Source organism: Protopterus annectens, chromosome 8.part1 (genome assembly GCF_019279795.1).
Source record: "Protopterus annectens isolate FY-2018-M chromosome 8.part1, PAN1.0, whole genome shotgun sequence".
In the NCBI taxonomy this organism is placed as follows: domain Eukaryota; kingdom Metazoa; phylum Chordata; order Ceratodontiformes; family Protopteridae; genus Protopterus; species Protopterus annectens.
Window position 1 is genome coordinate 195,760,367 of NC_056742.1, and position 25,362 is coordinate 195,785,728.

Sequence of the window (25,362 nt, forward strand, 5' to 3'; positions counted from 1 at the left end):
TTGGGGGAGAACAGATTGCCTTTTTTTTAAGGTGAGAGTGGGTTGCTGGGGAAGGATAGTAGGTATATTTGGGGGAGGTAGGTTGGGTAAGAAGAGAGACAAGACAGCATACAGGGGTGGTATATGACACATGGGGGGAAAATCCTCTTGGATGGGGAGGGGTGTTTGAAAATCAGAAGCCCATGAGCCCCCAAATGGAAACAGTGGTACTGAGGTCCCCACCCATGGGCAGTCACCACTGCAACTTCATGGCCTGGAAGTTGGCTGTGCTGGAGGCTGAGCAGGAGGGGCAGGCTGACCTTCTAATTGCACCATGTGTCCCTCAAGCTGGAGTAGCAGATCTCCAAACTCTATTCGGAGCTCGCTATGCACCAAACCCCGGACTTGGCTTCGGGTGACAGTATCCTGTCCACACCCACTCCGGGGAGACGAGCCCCATCCACTGAGGCAGTTCCACCTGAAGGTAGTGCAAGAGCAGGGGATGAGGAGGTCCCAGGATGGGTCCCAAATGGGCTGGGGCCTGGTGCCATGGACAGATTAGGTGGGAGAGGTGGGGCTTCTGGGACCGGCCTTCCCAAACGCACTATGGTGTTACAGTTTTGAATATATGTGGGTTAGTAATAGTCAACACAATCCAGGATTAGTTATAACAGCATGCATAGATATTCCCATTAACCCAAAACAACAGATTTGGAACAGTTGCATACAAACAGAACACATGCATATATGGAACCACAGTGACCATTACAACAGCATGCAATTTACATTGATAGCAACAGGCCACCAATGATAGTATTTCAACATGGAACATTAACAGAAACACATTTCAATATTTGCTGAACAAAGAGGACATATGTCCCAACAGTAGATTTGGTGTAAAACATACCCATCAATTTGTGTATTTAGATTATTGTTGCAGATATGGTGGGGGTAGAGATGTTAATTAACTTGTATATCCTTGCAGTACTCACAACCTTAATGATAATTGCTCTAATCATTATTGTACAGGTATTATTACAATACCCTATGGCCTTGGTTTGGGCAGTGGTATGTTTGTACATAGTGTACACTTAAACTGTCTTATAGCTACATTCTACATATCTTACCTGGTAGACCTGTGGAGGGAATGTTTGTTAACACTACCTGACTGTTTCTACACATATTCCCAGATTCCTATTTATAATTCTGCACATACCTCTCGACCTCTTAATGCAAAAAATCTGTACAAAGCTTGGCAAACTGGGGGTACAAATAGGGACATATTTTAAATATTGCTCTTATAAACTTTTAGACAGTTGCTAGAGTAACAGGATTGTTTTAATATATATTTTCTGAAGGATATGAAGTCTGAAACTCATATGCATGTCATTATTTAGTGACTACAATCCTGAGATCATCCCAGTGATATGCCAGGAAAATAGAAGAACAGGCCATAAATATGATGCAAAAATCTGGACATTCTGCACAAATATTTACAGTTGAGAGGTATGATTATGCATACAGCTTACTACCACTCCTGGGATTCGAACCATGGCTGTGTGTACTAAAAATACAACCATTTGTGTTTCATCAGAGCAAGCTATTTAGAAAGTGCTGTCTCTTCTTTCAGTGTTTTCTGTCTAAGTCTCTCTTGGTTGTACAGTCTGACCTTGTAATTACAACATTCTTATACAGACATTCCTATACACATTTTTTTATGTAGCACAGTGTGAGAAACAGTTGACACAACAGTACTATTCACATACAAGATCTTGGTAAATGCAACATGTGAGGCCATACAATACCAGAGTAAACACAACCAGTCCAAGAATTAGAACTTTACTGCCAGGCAGTTACACTTTTATTTAAATATGACCTATATGGGACTATTACTGTCATATTGTGTGGTTTATTCAGTGGAAACCATACACATTTTTATAGTGCCAGGTGACACTTTACTCCTTTATATTTATTTGGTATGACTACTACAAGCAAGATTGTTACTCACCAGCCTCGCAACACAGCCTTTGCAACCTGCTGGCATGGGCTTCCTGGTTCACAGCCAGCTCAGCTGCAGCTGTAATGAAAATAGAGAAACATTTATGCATACCTATCCATCACATACACATGCTGGACTTTGGTAAGCAATTACTGCTATGAATACTTATACACTACTGGGACATCTCCCCTGTCTCTTGCTTCTTAGACCCACCGTTCCAAGAGCTCCCTCTTCCTCCGTTTCAAATTGGTATAGTGGTGCCGGACCTGCTCACCAGTCTGAGGGATACCAGTGGCACTGGTGAGATCACAGGTGATACTTTCCCAGGCTTTCTCTTTATATTTGGAGCCCTGGTACTGGTCCTGCAGCAGTCTCATGTCATGTTTTCTTACTAGGAGTCCTACCATGACCTTGGACTCATGTATGCCCCAGCACTGCACCCAGAACTGCATGCCCTCTCCAGCACCTGCCATATTGCCTACAGTGGAGATCTACAACCAGTTATGAGCTGTATGCCTGCCTATGAGGTTTACATACAGATGTTTTCCTGCCTTTTGCCATGATTGGACAGTTGAAAATGCTGAGCTAATCTAAGCTACAGGTAAACCTGCTTGGCTAAAGTTGGCAGTGCTTAAAGGGGTTGGTTCAGCATTGCTTACAAATGGGCAAATCCACTTAGCTAGGCTATCCATTGCTTAGTATTCATATGTACACAATGCTTACACCTGGTCAACATAGCTGTGCAATGCTTAGCATTGCTTTTGCTTTATTGTACTGGTCTACCACCTGTATGGGATTGATTCATCATTCATTACATAATATAGATTTATTTACCTACCCTGACATCCCCCAATGTGCTGTGATTAATTTATTCTTGTGTCACTCTTCTGTATTGGGCACTTGTGTTTATATGGGGGTTTCACTACTTTATTACACTGACACCTCACAGGGGTTGAGAGAGTGGCCTAATGGTTAAGGTGTTTGCCTTACAAACACAAGGTGCAGCGTTTGAGTTTCAGAAGGGATAACTGGCTAAGCTTAAAATGGCTCTCAAGGGCAGTTAGCTTAGTATTAATCTATGAACCTATCTGGGCCTATTATACTACTTTGGTTGAGAAAAATCAGTTACTTCTTACATAAATATCCAAAAAATTAAAAGTCTGATGATTACAGATTCAAAATGGGAATGGCTTTGATGAGGCTCAAACTGTGAATGACTACATGCAAGGCGTGCATTCTAACTGCTACACTATTGCTCTTATGCTTATGCTGGATGTCTGCTGCTTTTTAACTTACCGTGCCGTTTCAGCTGGGCTAAGCATAGCTAAGCAATGGGCACACCTACGCAGCTACTTAAACTTTATTGCATATATAAAAAAAATATATTTGCTGTGTTTTTTTATTTGTACCCTTCAGAATATCCATGATAATGCTGAACCTGTTATTCCATCAACTTTCTGTTTTGTGGGACGATTGTCCCTTATGCCTTTGTCCACATTCCTTACTCTAATGAGTTGGGAGGTGTGTGCTATGTGCTTATGCTAAACCAGTTATTCTCTCAACCTTTGGGTTGGTAAGGACAATTGTCCCTTATGGCTTTGTCTAGATTTTGTCCCTTATGGCTTTGTCCAGATTTATTTCCCTTACAGGTTGGGGGTGTTACGAGCATTCTCACTGATTTTAAATTGTTAGACGACAATTCTGGAGTGCAGGGGGCATGTACATTGTGAGAGATCTGTTCTCAGACACACCCCCTGTGCTTGAGCACATAATCATGTTTATTTTACAGCACAGCAGCGTGTCTTCATACATATGCATGGTGCACGACTATGCTGAACAGGAGTGGTCTCAACCATGCAGGAATAACTTATTCCTGCATGGCTGCTTGCTGAATCCGGGGGTCTGTCATTATTTAATGACTTAAATCCTCACTGATTTTCCAGAAAACCACTAATTTTAAGAGGAACACACCAAAAATATGAGGCCACAATCTGGACTTTCTGTGACAATCTGGACAGTTGAGAGCTATGCTCATACATAGTAGTGTGCATCATAGATACCAGTACTACTGTCGATTTGTGCAGAGGAGTGTGCAAAATCTATAAATGTACACGGCAACTTAGTCTCAGGCACCTATCCATTCCAGTTTGAAATCTGAGCAATATAAGCTGACCAGATTGCTGACCCAATCAAGGAGTACAGTTTAGTGTACGTGTGTGTGTGGGGGGGGTAGGGGTAATTGGGAAAATATGTGAATGCTTCGTGTGAATGTAAGTGGATGAGTGCTTACTGCGAGCATATTTATGTCTCTTTGACTGGTATGATGGATACAGAATGTAGCTGTGTGCATGCGCGAGTTTGTGTGTGCGCACACTTGTGTGTGTGTGTGTGTGTGTGTGTGTGTGTGTGTGTGTGTGTGTGTGTGTGTGTGTGTGTGTGTGTGTCTGTGTGTGCACATGAGCACGTGCACACATGTGGGTACCTGCATTGTTTACCTACGCAGGATGGTGGGCTGTACACACTTTTTAAAGCGCAGGCTTAATTCCTCAATTTGTTAATTTGATGATCTATTGTGCATTATTATGGAAAGGCAGCAATTTAGATATCCAATTCCCTGTGACTGATAAAAAAAGATGATTGAAGTAACATGCTTCGATTAGAAGTTAGAAAGCCATTCTGCTGCTCATCAATGCTGGATAAATGAATATTACAAGCCTTATTTTTTTTTTTTTATTATGACATCATTAAATGAAATGAATAGGCAGCTATTGATTATCATCTTTACAATTTGCTGTAAAGCAATGCTGTTAAAATTAAGGACGATTTAATGGACTGGAACATATAGTAATTCAAACTAATAGTCACTGACATCCGGCATATTTACAACTATACTTCTTTCTCATAAAATCAACTGCTTGCATATAAGTTAAAGTAACATACTTTTTGGTTATATGATACCTACAATTATGTTGCCCAGTTCTTCAAGACTTATCTTGATCTTAATGTGCATTTTGTATGTAAGGTGCCCTGGATCTTTCATTCACTCTCAATCTTCATAACACAAACAAATAAATAAATAAACTGCATGTATCACTTTCAGTTCAGTACTGACCCTGAAGATGTTATTGTATTGCAAGTCATACTGCAACTGGGTTAGAGGAACTGGATTTAAGTCTTCTAACACTTTAAAACTCAGATAGGAAAACCAACCCATTGTTATAACCCATTATACCAAGATTAGTCAATGCAGGAAAGTCTTAACTTTCCTGTAGTTGATGTTTCACTAGATCAAGGCTATCCACGTTATGCACCTACTAAACTGTAGAGTCAGAGAAGAGGTAGAAGGTGAATTTTTCTTTTTTTTTCCATTTACTCTATCTACATCAAATGTGTGCAACATCGGAGTATGTAAAGAATAAGATGTGGGAGCTTCACCCCATGTTGTTACTACAGAGGGACTTGTGTTTTGTGACATTGTGAGTGTCATTGTTTTGAGATTATAGGCTCTAGAAGTGTTAAACATTTTAGTTTATATCAATCACTTGCCGACCAAATGACACGTAATTAATCGTAGTAAATCCAATGAGGTGGTTTTACTTTTATTCGTAATTTATTGAATTATGATGCGGGCTAAAATGCATGCACAATTATCATTTTCCTTGCAGTTTATGTTAATAAAATCAATATATTCATGCTCCGCACTTGTTTAATACCTGATTTAAGGAAACAGGTTTGGTTGACTTGCCCCAAATACTGTGAAAATGACTACTTTTCCACAAATATGTAAACATATCCTTGAAGTGATATTATTCCTTCCTCATTCTACAATGAATACCATTTGCAGTATTTCTGAAATACTGTATTAATATTACCATTGCAGTTTATTGCTATATGAAAATAAAGTAAGAATTGCAACAATGGCATTATTTTTAGCTAATTAAAAGTGCTGATAAAACCTACAGGGTAATCATCTCTTTATCTTCTTCCTGTTTAATTAATTCTGAATTCATATACTGGACAACTTATCATTACAAATGTGATTTATACACCATGGGAACTGCATACAAAGTGAGCCATTGAGGGATAACAAACCATTCTGAGCTATGGAAGACTGTTAACTTTTCTCTTAAGGAAAAAACAGCTAAAGTTGGAAGGAAGATGAAGACCGGTTTAATTTTACATAGCTTTAAATGAGGGAAAACAATTTGTGCAGATGCTTGTGAGTGTTTGTACAAACATGTATATATACATGGGTATTCATTATAAATTTATATCTATCTACTCTATCTACACACACACACACACACACACACACACACACACACACACACACACACACACTCACACACACACACACACACACACACACACACACACACACACACACATATATATATATATATATATATATTTTTTTTTTTTTTTGGAGGCCATATTCAGAAAGAGATTCTCTCATTTTAAGTCTGACCTGATTCCAAAGACATGCATTCAGTATAAGTGACTTATTTGGGTGTAAGGCCTAACTATAAACAGGATTACACTAGAGGATGATTCCAAGAGACCTGCTCTCAGTTTAAGTTGTCATTTGGAATCAGGTCCATTGCATGTGTTTCTTGTTGTCTTCACCTGCTACACCAACTGTGTTTCTGGTTATTTATTTTTCTCTCTTCCTGATGTTATACTCTAAAATAATGTAAAATTATTTTAAGAAACCAATGAATAAGAAAAAATAGTATTAAATATGGTAACTGCTTGTGAACAGCTTTTCTTTTACATCTTGTTTGTTCAGTAATTTTAGAAATAACAAAAAAATGACATTATAAAAAAAAATCTATGAAATGATTTCCCTGCATATACACCTTGTACTCAAGAACATTAGAAAAGCTTATGCTGATAAATTAAAAAAAAGGCTTGACAATTGTATTGCCATGCAGCCATGATTCGTTTCTTTTCTTAATCGTAATCAGCAGTACCTGCCCAGGTTTTCCATGTTCACACAAATATGCATCATATTCTGATGCAAATTCTGGAGCATTGTCATTCACATCGAGAACTCTGATGGCCACAGGTACTCGAGAAACTTGACTGTGATTTCCTGTAAAAACAAAAGACTCACATTTTCATCTATGCCAAAAAATACAACATGCTCTTTATTCACTTCATTTACTTGTATATGTTTTGTATATTACTATATCTTGTAAATTACTCAGCTTGCTCCTTAAAAATGTATAAAATATCTGAACCATACTAATTAACGCATTTGAAAACATCTGGAAATAAAATATTTAAAAATTCTTCTGCTATTTAAATATCTGTTGTCAACTCCTTATCAAATAAAATCCTATGTATTTTAGAAACTATAAGATAGAACATCCAGGTGAAAAGCAACATCTACAAAACACTGTAAGTGGTATGTTGTACAAATTATTTGTAATCCTAATATAGAAATATTTATTTGGAGAATAATCTGAGAATAATTTCTCTCACATGTACACACACAAGCAAAGATACAAGATACAACAAATAATATTCTTATACATAAATATGATTTCTTGTTTATTTGAATCTCCCTACAATACATTTTAGGTACAACATCATACTTTGAGAGAAAAACTGACTGCACAGCATTTTCAGTCTGATGGGTAGAAAAAAATCATACTACCTTCAGTTCAAGCCAGTGACAACCATTTGTTCTTCCCAAAGTAATTTTTCTACACTTAAATGTGACTGATTGTATTAGCAGAAAATGTCTTAGAAAGCCAGGAATGATATTTAGTTTGAATCTAAAACAGCGAAATAGACTTGCTGTACTTTTTGAGGTAGCATTTATAATTGTTTTAACTACTATTTGAATTGTTTTCAAATGTTGTTCATTGTTATTATTATCTTAACACATTATTTATTTTTCAATTCTTTCTTTATCCTATCATGTTTTGCAGGTATACCAGTCTCTATCCTGGGACTTAGCAGGCACATATATACTTACACATGCATGGCATACTAGTGCATACACATGCACATATACACAAAATAACCTCATACGGTGTATGCATATGTAGTGTACATTTTGATGACTGCCAGATTGGCTAAGGCGTGCCCTTCTTTTATGGAGTGAAACTGGACTAACCAGAAAAAGTCCATAAAGAAGCAGTGAGGACAGCATCTTCATACACCACCTCATCTATGAGCCAAAGAGTAAAATCAGGTGCTTTGGTATCATGATGAAGCACTGCAATTCTCTTCCATCCTACCTTAATACTTTTTATATTTAAGTAATATATAATGCTTAACTATGGGCATAGGTAGCTTTAGGCACCCACAAACCCTGCAGTTGCTGGGGGCCCAAACCACAGCAAGTTATCTTGTTTTGATATTCTGTAACATTGTTTTGTGAAACCAACAAAAGCTAGTACAGAAATCTTGTCTACTTCATAAACCAGGTGGTTGATAATAAATCTTCCTTATATATCCTTTAAAATTCAAAGAGATCTCTGCTAATAGTAAGAGAGTTTTTTTTAATAAAAAATTCAGTTTCATTACATGTTTTACCACTGACATCGTGCCCTTGATTTAAAGCCTGATGGTGGACATTATCTCCACTAAAACAGACATCATAGTCAGCTCTATGTACCTGAAATAACTGTGGCTGTAGAGGGCCCCCATAATCATCTGTGACTGTGTGTGTGCCCCACAAAAGTTGCTGCTGGCTGGGGAAAAATGAGGGCAAAAAATATTATTCATTTTCTGATTACACTATTTATCCAAAACAGGGTTGTGATATGATCCTTTTAGGATAAAGCATAATCAGTGAATAAACATGAGCTAAGTAAGTGCTAGAGAGTAGCAGCCCAAAGATCAGTGTCTAGTTTGGATTTTATGAAGAGCCAAAGCTTCTGATCTTCAGAGATGGAGTTTTATAAATACCGGAAGAACACAAGACACTGTAACTGACAACCTCCTTGCTCAAGAATTCCTTCAATCACACATAATGGAATAAAAAGCTCAAAATCAAAACACTTTTTTTTTTTTTTTCATATTACTGTAATTCACATAAAAACTAAAAGAAAAAATCAATTTGTATCAACATGCATTTTTTGGACAATAGGAAGTATGAAACTGTAATGTCTGGATTTATTGACTAACTGTAATCTTGAATGATTTACCAACAACTCAAACTTTTTATGAGTGGTAGAGAAAAATTATGAGGCAAGATGAGGGGCATTCTGGGAAATGAAGGACAGTGATGAGTATACACTACTCGTCAGTAAGGTAAATAAATTGTCTTACCCCTGCTGTTGTTTGATGACTGTAAAATAACTGTTGGGGTAGTAGAAATGTTGCACAGTAAATTGCAGACATAGACCTTACCTATGAAAGATGGCTATTTTTGGTGATTTGGCAGGAAGTGAATGTCTATGAAAGCATCTGTGCATTGCCACTGCGGCACTGTGAATAGCACTGACACTTCACAGTGTTTTGCTCAGGTCGAGTGCTTCTCTACATTTTGTTCTATGTGGAGTCTACATGCCTACCCTGTCTGTATGTGCATTTATTCATGAGCTGTAGTTAAGCCCATAACCTCAAAAATATACATCAGGTGTGTGTGCGTGTGTGTGTGTGTGTGTGTGTGTGTGTGTGTGTGTGTGTGTGTGTGTGTGTGCGTGCGTGCATGTGTGTGTGCATATGCGCGTATGTGCGTGCGTGCATGTGTGTGTGTGTGTGTGTGTGTGTTTAAAAATATCACTGATTTTTATCTGAGCACACACAATAATGGCACTATGGTAACTATAGCCTGTGAATGGCACTGGGGTAGAATCCATGAATGCAAAGTCATTCCCAGTGAAACAGTCGGCCCACAGCATAAACCATTAGTTGCCACAATCAGCTGCATGCAGTGGTCAGAGAAGGCTCTAAGTTCAACAGAGACTAGACTGAAGACCTGGAAGTTGACTGGAGAGAAAGTACAGCAGTTCAAGGAATTTCTGCCACTCTTCTTCAACTTCACCTATTTCCTCCTCTTCTTGGGGTGCTAGAGCCCTGTGTCTAAAACAGCATGTGTTAGGACTACAGAAAAAGATATGTGGCTGAGTCAGGTATGGAAATAAGGTATATAAGGAAAGCTAGTGGTGGAACGCAGGAATGCAGAAGTCCAAGAAGTCATCAAAAGAAAGGAATGCAGGAAGTAGTGGGAGATAGAAAAGACTGACCAGACTAGTAAGGACTAATGGCTGGCTAACAAAGAAGCTAAGAAAGAAGTTGCAATAACAAAGAATAGGGAATGCTACCAACTTCTGGAAAGTGACTCAGTAAGGGGCACAAAGAAACTATATCAGGTTGCAAGCCAAAGACAGAAAGATAAAGAAGATAGACACCCTTCATAAGGGATGCCAGCAACAACCTGCTTACCAGTCCACAAGACATCAAAGGCATATAGAAAGAGTATTTCCAGTAGCTTCTGAATGAAAAAAAAACACCACAGAAGCTGTACTGCCCCAGAAACAGCCTACAATGAGAGAAGAAGAAGAGTCCACCTTAGAAGAAGTAAGAACAGCATTAAGGAAGACGAAGTCAGGGAAAGAAGCAGGCTCAGATTAGGTCACAGCAGATATGATAAAGATGCTGGGTGAGATAGAGGAGAAATGGCTCCTGAGGGTACTTATACCAGTTTGGAGAGAAAGGCGTATTCCAGATGACTGGAGAATAAGCATTCTCATGCCGGTGAACAACAACAAAGGGGACATCCACAACTGTGGGCAGTACAGAGGCATCAATCTCATACCACATTGAATGAAAGTTCGGGAGATGGTGACTGATAAACAGATGTGCAGAGTAACAAAATGTTAGATGGGAAATGTGCAATTTGGATTCAGAGCAGGATGCAGCACAACTGACCCAATGTTTGCACGGGTCTATATTAGATAAACAAACGCTTAAATGTTCGAATCTCTAAAGGTCAACCTTTAGAGATCGAACAATGAAGTGTTTGAATATCTTTAAAAATTAAAAAATAAATAAATAAAAGTAAAACCCAAAAAACTAAAGGGTGTAAGCAGGGGGACAAGCCCCTCTGCACCCCACCCCACCCGCTACTTAAATAGACCAACTCCAAGAGCGGGCTACAGTGTAGGGAATGGGAAATTTCCCATTTCTGCTCTGCCATGCACTGAAGTGCAATCTCGTAGTTGGTATATTTAAGTGGGGGGGTGGGGGGTGCATGGGGGCTTGCCTCCCTGCTAAAACCCTTTCAGTTTACCTTTTTTTTTTGTTTGTTTATTTTTTACATTTTCAAACACTTAAATGTTCGATCTCTAAAGGTCGACCTTTAGAGATTCGAATATTTAAGCATTTGTCAGTGTAATATAGATCCTGTTTCCACCGAGACAGATACTTGAGAAGAAGCTAGAGATGAGGAGTGAGTCTAACTGGGCATTCCTAGACTTGGAGAAAGCATATGACAAGGTCCCAAGAAAGCTGATCTGGGCAGTACTGTAGTGGTTTGAAGTCCCAGAAATATTGGTAGAATTAGTGCAGACAATGTATAAGGATGCAGTGACTCAAGTAAGAACAGTGTTCGGCCTCAAAAAGGGGTTCCCAGTAGGAGTGGGTATACACCAGGGTTAAACTCTGAGTCCACTGCTGTTCATACTGGTGATGGACTACATTAGCAAACAGGTTGGAGGGGACAGATCAACAAAGCTGCTGTATGCAGATGATGTGGCAGTACAAGCAGACTCTGAGCTAGAACTTCAGCAAAGGATAGGAGAATGGAAAGAAAATCTGAAGGCACATGGGATGAAACTAACCACAGATAAGACAGTGGCAATGGCAGCAAATTGGGGAAATCAAAAGAAGCTGAGAATAGAGATAGAAGGGAAGATAGTGGAACAGATAAACAGCTTCAAGTGTCTGGGAGGGGTGGTTGAGGAGAATGGAAGTCTGAATGAAGAGGTCAAAGCTAGAATCAGCGGGGCTGCGGCCAACTGGCATAGAGTATCAAGTGTAGTCTATGACAGAAGAATGACGAAGAAGCTAAAAAGTAAGGTATACAAGACAGTGGTGCGACCATTACTACTGTATGGTACAGAAACCTGGGCAGTAAATGCAGAACAGTTGAAGAAGCGAGAGGTGATGGAAATGAAGTGCCTGAAAAAGGTGGTAGGATGCACACTGAGGAGCAAATGAAGAAATGAGGACATAAGAGCAGAAGCCAAAGTAGCTTTGATTACAGAAAAGATCAAAGAGAACAGATTACGGTGGTTTGGTTACATGTGTAGAAAAGCAGAAGACAATCTGGTGAGGAAGATTTGGGACAGACAGGAAGAAGGTAAAAGGAAGTGAGGATGTCCAGCAAAGAGGTGGATGGATTGTGTGTAAGAAGATCTGTGACAGTCAGACGTGAGTGTTGAAGAAGGAGTGTGGCACTAAATTCAGAGAGATGGTGACAGTTAACACGATACCCCAACCTCATGTAAAAAATGGGAAAAGAGGGGCTGATGATGATGACACAATAATGGTGAGCAGCTGCATGACTATACTGTGTAGTGGTTAAAAATCTAATTATATTTCAAAAGTAAGGCTTACACTACATCTCAGAACAATCAAACACTGGGAGGTTCCACACTCCAGAATGTATAAATGGATTAAGGCATAGACTTAGAGACAGCCTCTTCCCTCAGCCACACACACATACTCTAAAAACAGCTCTGCTCAGATTTGTGTCCAAAAGGTTGCTGACGGTGGTGTAGGGGCTGAAAATTGTGTGGGCATTACTTCTTTAATTCTCATCACAATCAAACCTTAAAGGTATACATAGGTTGTAGCTTATGTTGAGGATGGGGACAGTGTAGTCATTGTTTATTTTACTTTTCTCACACACCTCAGAAGATAGAAAGAAGGTAACTATAGCCTGTGAAGGGGCAGTGTCCTGTATTTTAGCAAAAAAAAAAAAAAATGGAATTCATTACTGAAGTCATTTTTTTTTCACTTTCTTTGAAATCCCACACCAGGCTCATATAACAGTGGTTGCCTTTGGGGGTTTGGGGTGAGGAATGAGAAGGCATGCTATGTGTGTGTGTGTGTATGTGTGTGTGTGTGTGTGTGTGTGTGTGTGTGTGTGTGTGTGTGTGTGTGTGTGTGTGTGTGTGTGTGTGTGTGTGTGTGTGTGTGTGTGTGTATATATATATATATATATATATATATATATATATATATGGATTTACTTTATAATCTCCAAATACTGTAAGGTCGAATTTCAGTATATCAAGACCATAAAGTCAAATCTTCAAAATAGGGAAAGTACATAATCGCGAATCCGGCTAAGTCAAATTCACATTTATGGCTTTAGGTTATGTGGCGTGTAGTGCATTGTGTGGATGGTGTCCGGTATAGTGTGTGGATTTAGGTGGAATTTTAGGTGAGTGTCTTGTAAGGGTTTTGGGTAAGTGTTTCAGTGTAAGTGAGTGTGTTTGTAAGTTGTACATGTGGGTTAGGGTAGGCAGGTAAAAGTATAAGTGTTTAAGTGTTGGATGTGGTGGTGTTTGTATATGTGTGTGTGTGTATGTGTGTGTGTGTGAGGGACTGTAGATTGTCTGGGTGTGAGTTTACTGTCTTTTTCTGTTTGTACAATCTCGGAGTTAGTATATATAAGTAAGGGGGGTGTGGGGGGGTGCAGCCCTCCACATGGGGAGTGCAGTGAGGCTTGCCCCCCCTGCTTATATATAGTGTAGGTTTGTAGATGTGTGGTTTTATGTTTATATGTGTTTTTTTTTTTTTTTGTTTGTAGTGTGGGTATTGTGGTGTATGTGTGGTGTGGTGTGTGTTTGTGATTTGAAGTTTCATGGTTTTGACTGTCGGTGTTTTGTGGATTCAGCTTTATGGTCTCAATATACTGAAATTTGACCTTTCAGTATTTCGAAATTATAACACACACATACACACACACACACACGCACACACACATATAAGGCCAGGTGTTGGTTAATATGAAGTACCCTTAGAAGAAGATTATATATTTCCATTACACAGTGACAACATTAAAAAAAAAAAAAAACAACCCTTCCTTACCATTTGTAAGTAAGGCCATCGTATTACAGAACTTGATGTTTTACACCATCTCTTGTCACTCACTGTACTGTCCAGGGACATCATATTTGATATGTTGGGACCCACTAGACCGAGACCAGAAATGTTGAGACTGAATGGTTAAAAGATAGAACTTACATATACCAAGTCTGAGATGCCATTTTTTGGAATATTCCCTTTTGTCTGAGGTATGGTGATCTCAGAGTTGGTATGCATAAGTTCAGATGGTGGAGTGCTTGTAATAGACATGTGAGATGAGGGGGTTTACACCCCCCCCCCCACACACACACACACATAAAAAAAAGAAGCGATTTTCGAGATTTGCTTCTCTCTGTTTCTTTTTTTTTTCTGGCTTTTTGGTATTCTGCATTTTGAACACCAATATTTCAATAGGTAGCCATATGGTCATGTATATTTTATTTATGTATTTATTTAAGTAGTTAGCTAGTTAGTTAATCATTCAATTTGATTACTGATGCCGATCACTGAGCCAAAGGGACCTATTTCAGTCTCAGCTCAGACAATTAAAAATGACAGTAGACAAGAAAGTTAACAAAAAAGTATTAGGAATACAAACAAAAATGTTGTATGAAGATATGAATCAATAACAGTAATAATAATAAAGCACACAGTATAGAGGACAATAGGAATATATGCTTAGATTAAGGAGAGGAGAAGAAAAGATTGAAATAGTGAAGGGGTAGAGTAGTGTAAATGATAGAAAAAGCAAGCTAAAGGAACACAGATACTAACTGTATACAATCTATATTACTGTAGGAAGACAAATGTGCCTGACTGGTGAAGGGAAGAGTGGAGGATTAGGTGATGTGTCCAGAAGGAAAGCATTTGCAAACTGGACTTGAGATGATCTTTAACCTGAGCATGGAATGATGGTTATGAGGTGAGGTCTTTATGATTATTAGGAAGGGATTCCCAGAGTTTGGGGCCTAGGATGGAAAAGGCATGGTTAGTGCAATGAAGTCTGGTTCTAGGACATTGAAGAAGTGGACCAGAATGGTAAAAACGTCTTAGATTGTAACTGGGTTGGGGGGCATCTGAATAGTTTGGAGACAAGGGAAGAACAGGTCAGAATTAGGTTGGCACAATGCTGGACAGGTTATTTTATTCTGGAGGTGTGTGCTGGTAGTAATCAGTTTATAGCAGGCACATACTAACTTGTTCTTTATTATTGACTAGATTTTTGAACATTGTGTTTCATTGTAAGATATTTTTTTATCCACATACTAATTTTGCTTACTTTTGTTTAACATTTGATTGCTTGAATTTAATCTATTTTGTGAAGTGTTTTGTCATAAAGCACTAGGATACAAATTTAATTTGTTTTGCAGCTTATAAAAGAGATGTGTTAAATATGTAAATCATTGCAAAAATATACAAGTCTTTCTTAAAATAATTCTTGTCTAACTCTAAGATTCCAATTTTCAGTCTTACAAAGCAAATATTATAACTTTGCTGGTCTGCCATGTATCTGTGTTCAGTTTTCAACACATGATTTAAACGATCATCAGTCATTAACACAAGAACTGTTCTTGATCACATATGCCATATGTTGGGTGTGACTTTTTGTAAAAATATGCTTTTAGGTTTAAAAAATAAGTCATTTGAATTTATTCTGCAACAGTGTTTATATGAATAAATCACAGAACTATAGTTTTCCAGAAAAATTAATTAATCTGTTAAGTTGTTAGTTTTACAAGACTACTTCTACAAAATGAACTAAAGACTTGTGATTCTTATTCTATCATTATTTCTTTCAAAAAGCACCGTGATTGAAATCTTATATCACAAACTATGAAAGATATTCTAACTTACATTAAATGCAGTTTTGAATGTTGACAAGCAAATGTAAAATCTTAACTTTTATTTCACGCACATAGTCCTCCTATTAGTACTTGTAATAAAAATAACAATAGTAATGACAACAAAGTTGGATTGGATAGGAAAACATATGAAGGGTGGTTCCCTTTGTTTATTAGAAGCGGCATCAGTGTTTTAAGTTTCTCAACAAGCATTAAGCATTAAAGGCTGCCAGGTTAGCCATTTAATTTCCATCTTATAATCCTTTCAGCTGTCATTATTTTTGATTGAAACTTCCACTGCTATTATCCCAAGGCACTGCATTATAGTCAGACTTATTCACTGTTGCCATATCCTGCTAAAAAGCCTAATTCAGAAAACAGTGGAGATGTCATTGTTAACACAGTGAAAGACATGTTCAGCAATGTTAATACAAGTTTAATTATATAAATGGTATTCACATAAAAGTCCAATAACAACATACATTCCTAGTTATTAATCATAATATCAAATAGCAATGGTGGAAAGCAGAAAACAGAACATGGATCACATCACAAGTTATTGCATTTTAAAGAATACTGTTAAAATAAATAGGATGACACTGTTTTTGCAGATTAAACAGCTGTAAGCTAAGAACTTCCATTCTGACTGTATCCTATACATACCTATACTTACCCAAGTTCTTGATCTGGAAATAGTCAAGCACATACAGCCATGAACATTGATTGCTAAACACTGAAGACCATAATTCTCTTTGGTGTATCAATGAATTGTGGGCGGGGGGGTCACGCAAGTGAGTTGGGGAGAGTTGGGGAGGAGCAGAGATTTTCCTCATTCTATGTGAGAGAGAAGGCATGCTCTTTATTTGGAACAGTAACAGAAATACCTTTGTTTTTTTGGAAACTTTAACAGTTGTATCACCACTCTGGTATTAATAACAATAACAACAAGAAATAATAATAATAATAATAATAATTATTATTATTATTATTATTATTTTATTTTTTCAGTGGAAAGAAAGGAACCATAGCAGCTGAATATGTAGCTTTAATTTACTGAGACTTGGGAACTGCCTTTACAAAGTTTGATTATTTTACAATTTTATTTTATGCATCTAGAACTTTAATGTATTTATGCAAGGTTGGAGGGAAGATAAAACATTTATTGCCACTCGGTGGTTGAAAAACAAAGCATAGAATCTCATCTTGAATAGGGCTCCTCTCCATTGAAGCATATGTGTGTGCATATACAGACATACACGTGTGCACACACACACACACACACACACACACACACGCACACACACACACACACACACACACACACACACACACACATACACACACACACACACACACACACACACACACACACACACACACACACACACACACACCAGTATCCATGCACACTTTCACAAACACATACTTACAAATACAGACGCTCATACAGCACCATACATTACACACACACACACACACACACACACACACACACACACACACACACACACACACAGCCTTGTAGCACTTATATGCTGTGGTGTTAATGCCCTGCTCCCACCATAATCATCATTGGGTGATGAAGTGGATCTTTATGGGAGAATTCCACATGAACAAGGCTTAGAATGGTTTAAGGAGACACTTTTGACTTGTCATTTTTTGAATCAGAGTATGATCAATTTAATTGTTGATTTAATGGAAATTGTTTTAAGTAACAATTTCCTTTATTTCAAGGATGAATATGTTAGACAGCTTGAAGCATTGCAATGGGAGCAGCCTGTGCCCCCATTTTTTGCAAATCTGGTTATATGGAAGTGGAAAAACACGTTTTATTTTTCGATTTTGGTATTTTAAATGTTAGAGTAGATACTAGAGATTTTTAGATGACATCTGTATTTTTTTGGGCGGATACAAAAGAATATTTTGATAGGTGTTTTGATTATTTTAATAGTACTACAGAATTTTTCAAATTCACCTATTCTTTTACACAAGATAAGAATCACTTTGATGTCAAAATATTTGTTAGACAATGGTTTTAAGTCTAATAATTATAAGAAACCCACTTTCTCTAATTTTTATTATCATTATAATAGTTATCGTCCAAGAATGCAGAACAAGACTTAGCCAGAAGCCAAATCAGATGATCTCTGAAAATAGAATTTTTGGGATGGAAATTGATGTCTGATGTAATGAATGTTTAAGCAAAGAAAATACACTTTACCATTGTTATATAAAACTAGACTTGAGGTTACACAGGGAAGAAACAATAAATTTCACCCTGTTTTGGGCAGGTGTCCTTTAAACAAAGATAGCCATTACAGACATCGAAGGAAAGGGCTATGGAAGAAAGGAATACAGAAGAGCTATGGTCCTAAAATAAAATACCAAGTCAAGTATGATTAAAATTATTATTAATAAGAATGGGAATATTTTTAGACAGGACTCTGGTTTGATGGACTGCATAGGTAAACATCTCACATTTTTTATAAGAGGGGGGACAACTTGAAAGATAATTTTGAATGATGGAAAGATGATGACTGCATTCAGGGAAATACTAAAAACCTGATAACATGGAAATGTGGTATGGGTAACTATTGCAATTTTGTATTAGAGGGAGACAGTTGCCCAATGAAACACAGAGGTAAATGCAGAGGTGAAGATCTTGTTACCAGAATACGGGGAAATTGCTCTACCAAGGTTGCCATATATATATATATGTATATATATATATATATATATATATATATATATATATATATATATATACATATATATATATATATATGTATATCAGGACTTTGGTAGTGGGGAAAATAGAACATCCATTGAAGAAAAGAATATATGAACACTGTATGACATTTCCAAGAGAAATGAAAATAATGCTTTGTATAAACAATCCAAAGTATGGACATTTTTTTCTAAATCTAAATTTAAATCTGGGGTTATTGATAAGATTGTTAACAATCTCAGGGTGGGAGGGCAACTGGGATATTTTACTTGACTATATGGAGGTAGTCTGTCAATTACATTTAAGTGCCCCAGTAAAACCAGGCTTTAATGAGTATGTGTCTATTAACAGTGTGCTTAAATTGAGATCAGCTAATTTATAAGTATATAAGGGTTCTCATGTTTTATATTTCTTCATTTTTATACTTTTATTAGATTTTTTAATGATTTTGAGATGCAGATTTATGAGTACATTACAGATTTATTTCTGTAGATGGTGTATTTATTATTTAAGTAATTGATTTTAATTGCTTAATTGATTGGGAAAACATTTGGATTGGTTATTCACTTGTATTTAAATAATGCTAAAACTTAATAAATTCATGTTCTGATGAAGTCCTTTTTATAGGATGAAAGCAGTTAACATGAGTTTTTTATTAAAATTATTTGAATTATTAATGGTGTGCTCCTTTTTAGCAACTGTTTTGGTTGTTTTATTGCTGGGTGTACATTGTCAAAAGACAGTGAACATTTTTATCACGTCACTTCCCAAACAGCATGTCAAAGCTTTCCTTTGAATGCTCTGTCATGCTATCCCTTATCTGGTGAAAGTTCCAGGACAGTGTGCATGGCTAATTGGTATTATCACTGCCTCCTGAACTGCCACATTTTCTTGCAGCTTTCTCCAGTCAGATCACAGTGGCACTTGAAGCCAGAGCATTCTTTGTACTGTCACTCTTTTGCTGAGCAATTCTGCTGGAAGCATTCTATTATGTATTTCTGAATGCCAGGGATTGTCTTTGGATGGACTCCAGCAAACTACCCTTAATACAACATTTTCAAGTACTGAATATATGTAGAACCTGTATTAGAAGAACAGTTCCCAAAGCTCATACTAGACAAATGGAAACATGAAGTGATATACAGTGTGTTGTAGATAAAGATGGCTGAACAAAACAAAAATTACTGGTTTCTCAGTGGCTGAGCATATAGTTATTCAGACATCAAATCTAATGCATTATTATTATATAATCTGTCTTATCATTAATTTTAGTAGTTTGAGGTAGCAACTGTTTCTGAAACTTTTACAGTATTTTCTGCCATTCATTACAGAGAGAGTTGCCATGTGATAGGATCATTCACTTCTTAGCAATTAGCCAGTCATTTCTTGCAACTGAAAAGACTCTCCACCATTTTACTACCTGGTTATTTGCTTCTCATGACCTATTTCTGGACACTGAATGGGAGTAGTATGGAGGAAGTGGTGGTAGGTCTGTCATCCTGGCCTAAGAGATTCATCTGATAGCCCATCGCTATGCTTGCTTTTGGGGCTTGTATGCCCCAAGTCTTTCAACTGAGATTTCAATATAAAAAAAACAAGAAAAATTTGAAAAGACTCCTATGCAATAGAGATGGTACCACCACACAAAATATACGTTCAGACAGAAGGGGCACTTTTAAATGTAGTAGATGCAAAGCCTGCCCTTACATTGACAGTTCAAATGTCTTTGTCTCCACTTATGGAAATAAACAATATCACTTCAATGTATATGCTGATTGCACCACAGCACATCTAGTGTATTTGGCCACTTGCCGTCAATGCAATGCTTTTTATATAGGCAAGACAGAGCAGAAGCTTAAAGATCGTATACTATGACACTTAAGAGATATACAACAAAAGGAACCAAACAATGCACTAGCAGTGCATATAACACAACATCCAACTCATTCCTTCCTTTTCAAAGTAATTGAAACTGTTATCCAGACCAACAGAGGAGGAGCTGTCCATAATCAAACTGAATTACGTGAAATATCTTGGATAATTAATATGAGAGCAAATCATCCCCCTGGACTAAACACTATAGTTCCATTGAAACCTATATTAAAAACTAGAAGGAATACTATTACCACTCAGAATCACTAGACATATAATTTACTCATGTTTATTTAGATCAAACCAATATTTATATTTTTTTTCTTTTAGCTGACATTATGACATAATAACAATGTATATATTTTAGTGTTGTTAGGTTCATCAAATACAAAACAACAAGCATATTAACATGTTTAATAAGTACTTTATTAATTCTGATATGGAAAGTATTTTAGATCTGAATATTGCTTTTCACTAAGGATGTGTGCATGTTCTCGCTTCATAATAGTGATAGTTCCACAACAGGTATATTTGGACATTGTTTTCTATCAAGGCAGTGAATAGGGACATCATTCCATATATTTATATATCTAGAGATTATTTAGTGAATAATGGACTCTCTATGTAGTAAAAGGATACAAAATTGTAATGAGCAGTTATGCATTTCTGTGCTGACTGAAGCAGAGTTGACATAGTGACCATACTTTTGGCTGTGTCAGTAATATTTTAATAATTTGGTAGTCACAGATAAGAATTCTTTTGTATATCTGGATAAATAGATAACTGTAAAAGAAGATTTTATATAAAAATGCCAGAAAGGCGACTTGTTAGTTGAAGTTAATTATACTAAGTTTATATATGACAAACAAAGAAAAATAAAACAAATGCTTTTGAAAAATCTTTAAAAAGCTAGTATTACACGTTGGCCACTGGATGGCAGCAAAGTGGAAACAGGGAAGCCATGCAATAATAAAAAACGGAAACAAATGCTTCTGAAAAACTTTTAAAAAGCTAGTATTACACTTTGGCCACTGGATGGCAGCAAAGTGGAAACAGGGAAGCTATGCAAAACTAAATCTATTGGAATGATACATTCGGCACTTATAGCCAGTAAAAAACTAGGCAGAGAAGTGCATATTAGCATATAGCTGAAGTAGGATGGGCCAACATAGTATATTAGCATATTTTTGGCGCCAATTTTAAATCATAGCTATTGGCTACTTAGTAGTGCAAAGAAAGATTACTGGATATTCTAATAAAGACTAAGAATGAATTGACATGATTGGTTTAGAAGTTAATTGATTTTAAACCTTATTGGTTAGTTTTTAGTATAAATATTAAGCATTGCTACCAAAAGATAACGATCTGAAAAAGGCTAAATAGCCGAAAGCGCTTATCATTTCATCACTATGGAATTTTAATGCTGCTTTTACTTTTTTCATTAAATTTGCTTGCTGTTTTACACATGACTCTATCGTGGTGAATTTTTGTTGTGGTGGAATACCAGAGATCTTTTTCTTCATTTGCTTCACTTTTCCACTGGTAAACCTTCTACAAGTGTAAGATAGTTTTTACCTTGAGTCTTTCAATGCTTGGGTATCCAAGCCTTTCCTTTGACAGCAGGTTTGTAACAGACAGAAGCTGCTACTCCTTACCCTTGAATTGGATTGCTGGCTCTTGCTGTTCTGAATGATCTACCCACAATGGCTACTGAAATACCAGTGGCTGCTATCTAAATCTATGTTATCTGGTGTGCCATACCATTGAGATGAATATCTCAAACAAATATGTTTATAAATGCATTTTGCAAGCTAAAGTTTTACCAAAGATGTAATACTACTAATAATAAGAGGTACTCACTTCAGAGGAATAAAGTAATAAAGCACTGAAAATAACCTATAAGATCTTATGACCCTAATTCAATAGCAGTTCAGCTGTCAGAAGAGCTTGGAGAAGGAGGGGGGGGGCAGTGATGCCAGATCACTTATCCTGAGGTTGGAGGGAACATAGTTTTAATCAGTTGGTTTCCATCTTGTCTGGAACCATAACAGACTAGACCAAGGATATGAACTGAGCAAACCTATGGCAGTAACAGTGGTCTTCAAAAAGGTGTGAGTGGAAGCACACACACATGAATAGGGAAGGAGGAGAGATCCAGCTAATACATGGTGCTTATGTCATCAATAAGTGGTAGGGTTAGGCCCTCATTAGGAATGTCATCATTGCTTGGATTTTGGTGAGGTCACAAACCAACACCATGACTGCTTATATTATGGTATTTCTAGTTGATTGTTGTCTATATGCTGAAGATAACCTGCACAGGAGAAAGGATGAAGGGCTAGAAAGTTATGAATTTTGTCTCAGATTTTATTTCTTTAAAATGGAAAAAAATCTTAATATTTATTTTATAAAGTTTGTTATTAAAATATTGTGAATAGTATGTACAAGCGCAAAATTACAGCTTGAGGAACATCTATGTCTTTAAAAGTGAATTGAGGCATTTACAACTTCAAGCTATATAAGAGCTGATTATAGTGATTATTTTCAGTTTGAAAAAGTCTGTCAACTGAACAGATGAAAGCACTTACTCTAACTGCTTTGGTTTCTTGTATTACCTACTTTAACGTATTTTGTCTTGGTTGCAGTATTGTGGACATTTCATGTTCAATAAAACCATTTGTTTTGGAACGATTCAGCTTTTTGGTTAGCCTGTGTCAGACTTGGATTGGTTTTTCTAAGTTTGGCATTTTTCCAATCCAAACGCTTGTTTTATTTTGTGGCAGGAGAAAAGATGAGAATGAATTCTGACAGTACAATGCCCAATGGCTGACAGACATTTAGGCATAATCATATAGAAAAAAGTTCCTAAGCCATTACTATAGAGACTGAAATATGATCACTAATATTGAAACTGTTTTTGACTTTTGTCTCATAAGAAATGTTGTGAAAACTTTTTAATAAACAAAGTAGCAACAAGACCTTGAAATACTTATAATATGTTTATTTAAGTTGTGAAGTCTTTTACAATTTTCACTGTAGTGTATCAAGTCCACACAGTTCGACTATGGTTGCATTTTTATTGTCAAGTTATCTTATCCAGCCCTATGCCAGCACATCTTTCCATATATCATCACTCTTCTGCCTTTAGCCCTCAATAATAAGTTATTACTTATATTGCAAACATAGCCCAAAGTCAGGGCAGAAAGCAGCATACCTCTCAACATCTTTGCTTAGGAATCAGTGAGGGAGCCAAAAAATAATGTGAGCCCTTAAAGGGGCCCATCATCATAGGTTTATAGGTGATTGTTGGGCTAATGACCCTAAAGGGACTTTTTAAGCCTTGCCATTTTTCCCCAACTAGTGGTAGTTGGCCTAGTATAAAACTACAAACTGTATCTGACTAGCTATGATACCAATAAGTTTATAAGGGGTATTACTTGAGTATGAGCGGTCAAGCATTTATAATCTTCCTACTTCTAATAGGTACAAATTTGGCATACCATGGGTAAATTTATGACAACCCATCCACAGATCCAAGGTGTGCTTGAACAAGTGCAGAGAGGAACTTTGCTTCACATGCAGAGTTCTTCATTAGCACTCTTCAAGAAAAATCTTGATGTGTGGATGGGAAATAGGAAATACACCCGGGTATCACTTCTGTGTCTCTGCTCGACAGTGGCACAGGAAAATAACTTTCTTGGGTGGCGTAAGCCAGGTAACCTTGTTTTATAGGCTTACATAGGCCCTTGGGCTGATAGCCTAGTACCTACCTGTGAACATGGACTGGAAGTCTGTTCCAGTGAAGGAGTAATCTCTGTGTCACTTCAACAGGTAATATTTGTGTTGCAAATGAGGTTTAGGTAACTAGATTGGGTGTTTTCTGATCATATTTGTAATATGAGTGTGCAATACATCCATAGCAGCTGGATCAGATGCTACTTTGAAGGCCAGGAATAGACTGCTGAGGGGCAACCAGTATCAGTTTGTAGGATCATAGGATCATAAGCCTTCAAAGTAGGAGACTAATTACAAGGATAATGGTTTGAGATGGCCACATATGACATGCTTTCTTCACTATGCATTCTTTTTGTTAGGGACCTCTGAGGACACCATTTGTTGCATATTCCCAGTCAGGTAGATACCGAAGGGGTCTTGTACTCATCTCTCATCCATAAGTACAACAGAACAATAGCATCTTTAGACCTAGATGCTATACCCTTGCTTATAAGTTGTGCAATGCAGAATAATTTCCTTGTTGCATTAGACACATGATGATTATATGTGTTCACAAATCCCTGACCAATGCTCAACTCTTAAGGATGTATAATCAAGCAATAATTTCCAGGGATGCTCATCTTTCTATAAAGATAATGTTATGCAGTTTTCCGCCATTGAGTTTTAGAACATTACTTTGGCACCAGTTATTAGTATTGGTCAAGTCTTGTCTTTTTGTCTTTGTGGAATTCTATGACAATACGTAGTTTGCAATCATCTGCAAACATTGTCAGCTAAAGGCCTTTGATGCTTGTCTTGATTTCAGACAAGTAAACACCAAAATGAATGGGTCCTAGCACCAAGCTCTGTGGTTCTTCACTTCTGACTGGTCTTTTTGTGGCAGTAGACCCACCTATCCAGACTTCTTTTCCTCTATCTGTGAGCCAGCCAGCTCTCCAATAGGGTGACTTAGGGGTCTTTACCTAGTTTCATCAGCTTGCTGACAATGCCACAGAGTTTCAAATGTATAATTTGAATTCATTCACTCTCAACCATCTTCAAATAATTGTTTTACGGAATGACCTTTCTTTTTTTGTTGGCCTATAGAGCAGATGTGGTTAACAACATACTGGAGTTAGTATGCCTCATACATAAATTAAAGTTGAAGT

The 25,362-nt window shown here is 37.1% G+C and overlaps 1 protein-coding gene across 2 annotated transcripts in view; it reads right to left on the reverse strand.

Annotated features, from left to right (window-relative positions):
- CDH8 (cadherin 8) overlaps positions 1-25,362 on the reverse strand; it is a 1,490,460-nt gene that overhangs the window by 129,767 nt on the left and 1,335,331 nt on the right. For both annotated transcript variants that reach the window (XM_044081816.1, XM_044081815.1), the window contains exon 9: positions 6,952-7,073. In XM_044081816.1, coding sequence (XP_043937751.1) covers positions 6,952-7,073 — 122 coding nt within the window. The remainder of the gene's footprint in view (positions 1-6,951; positions 7,074-25,362) is intronic.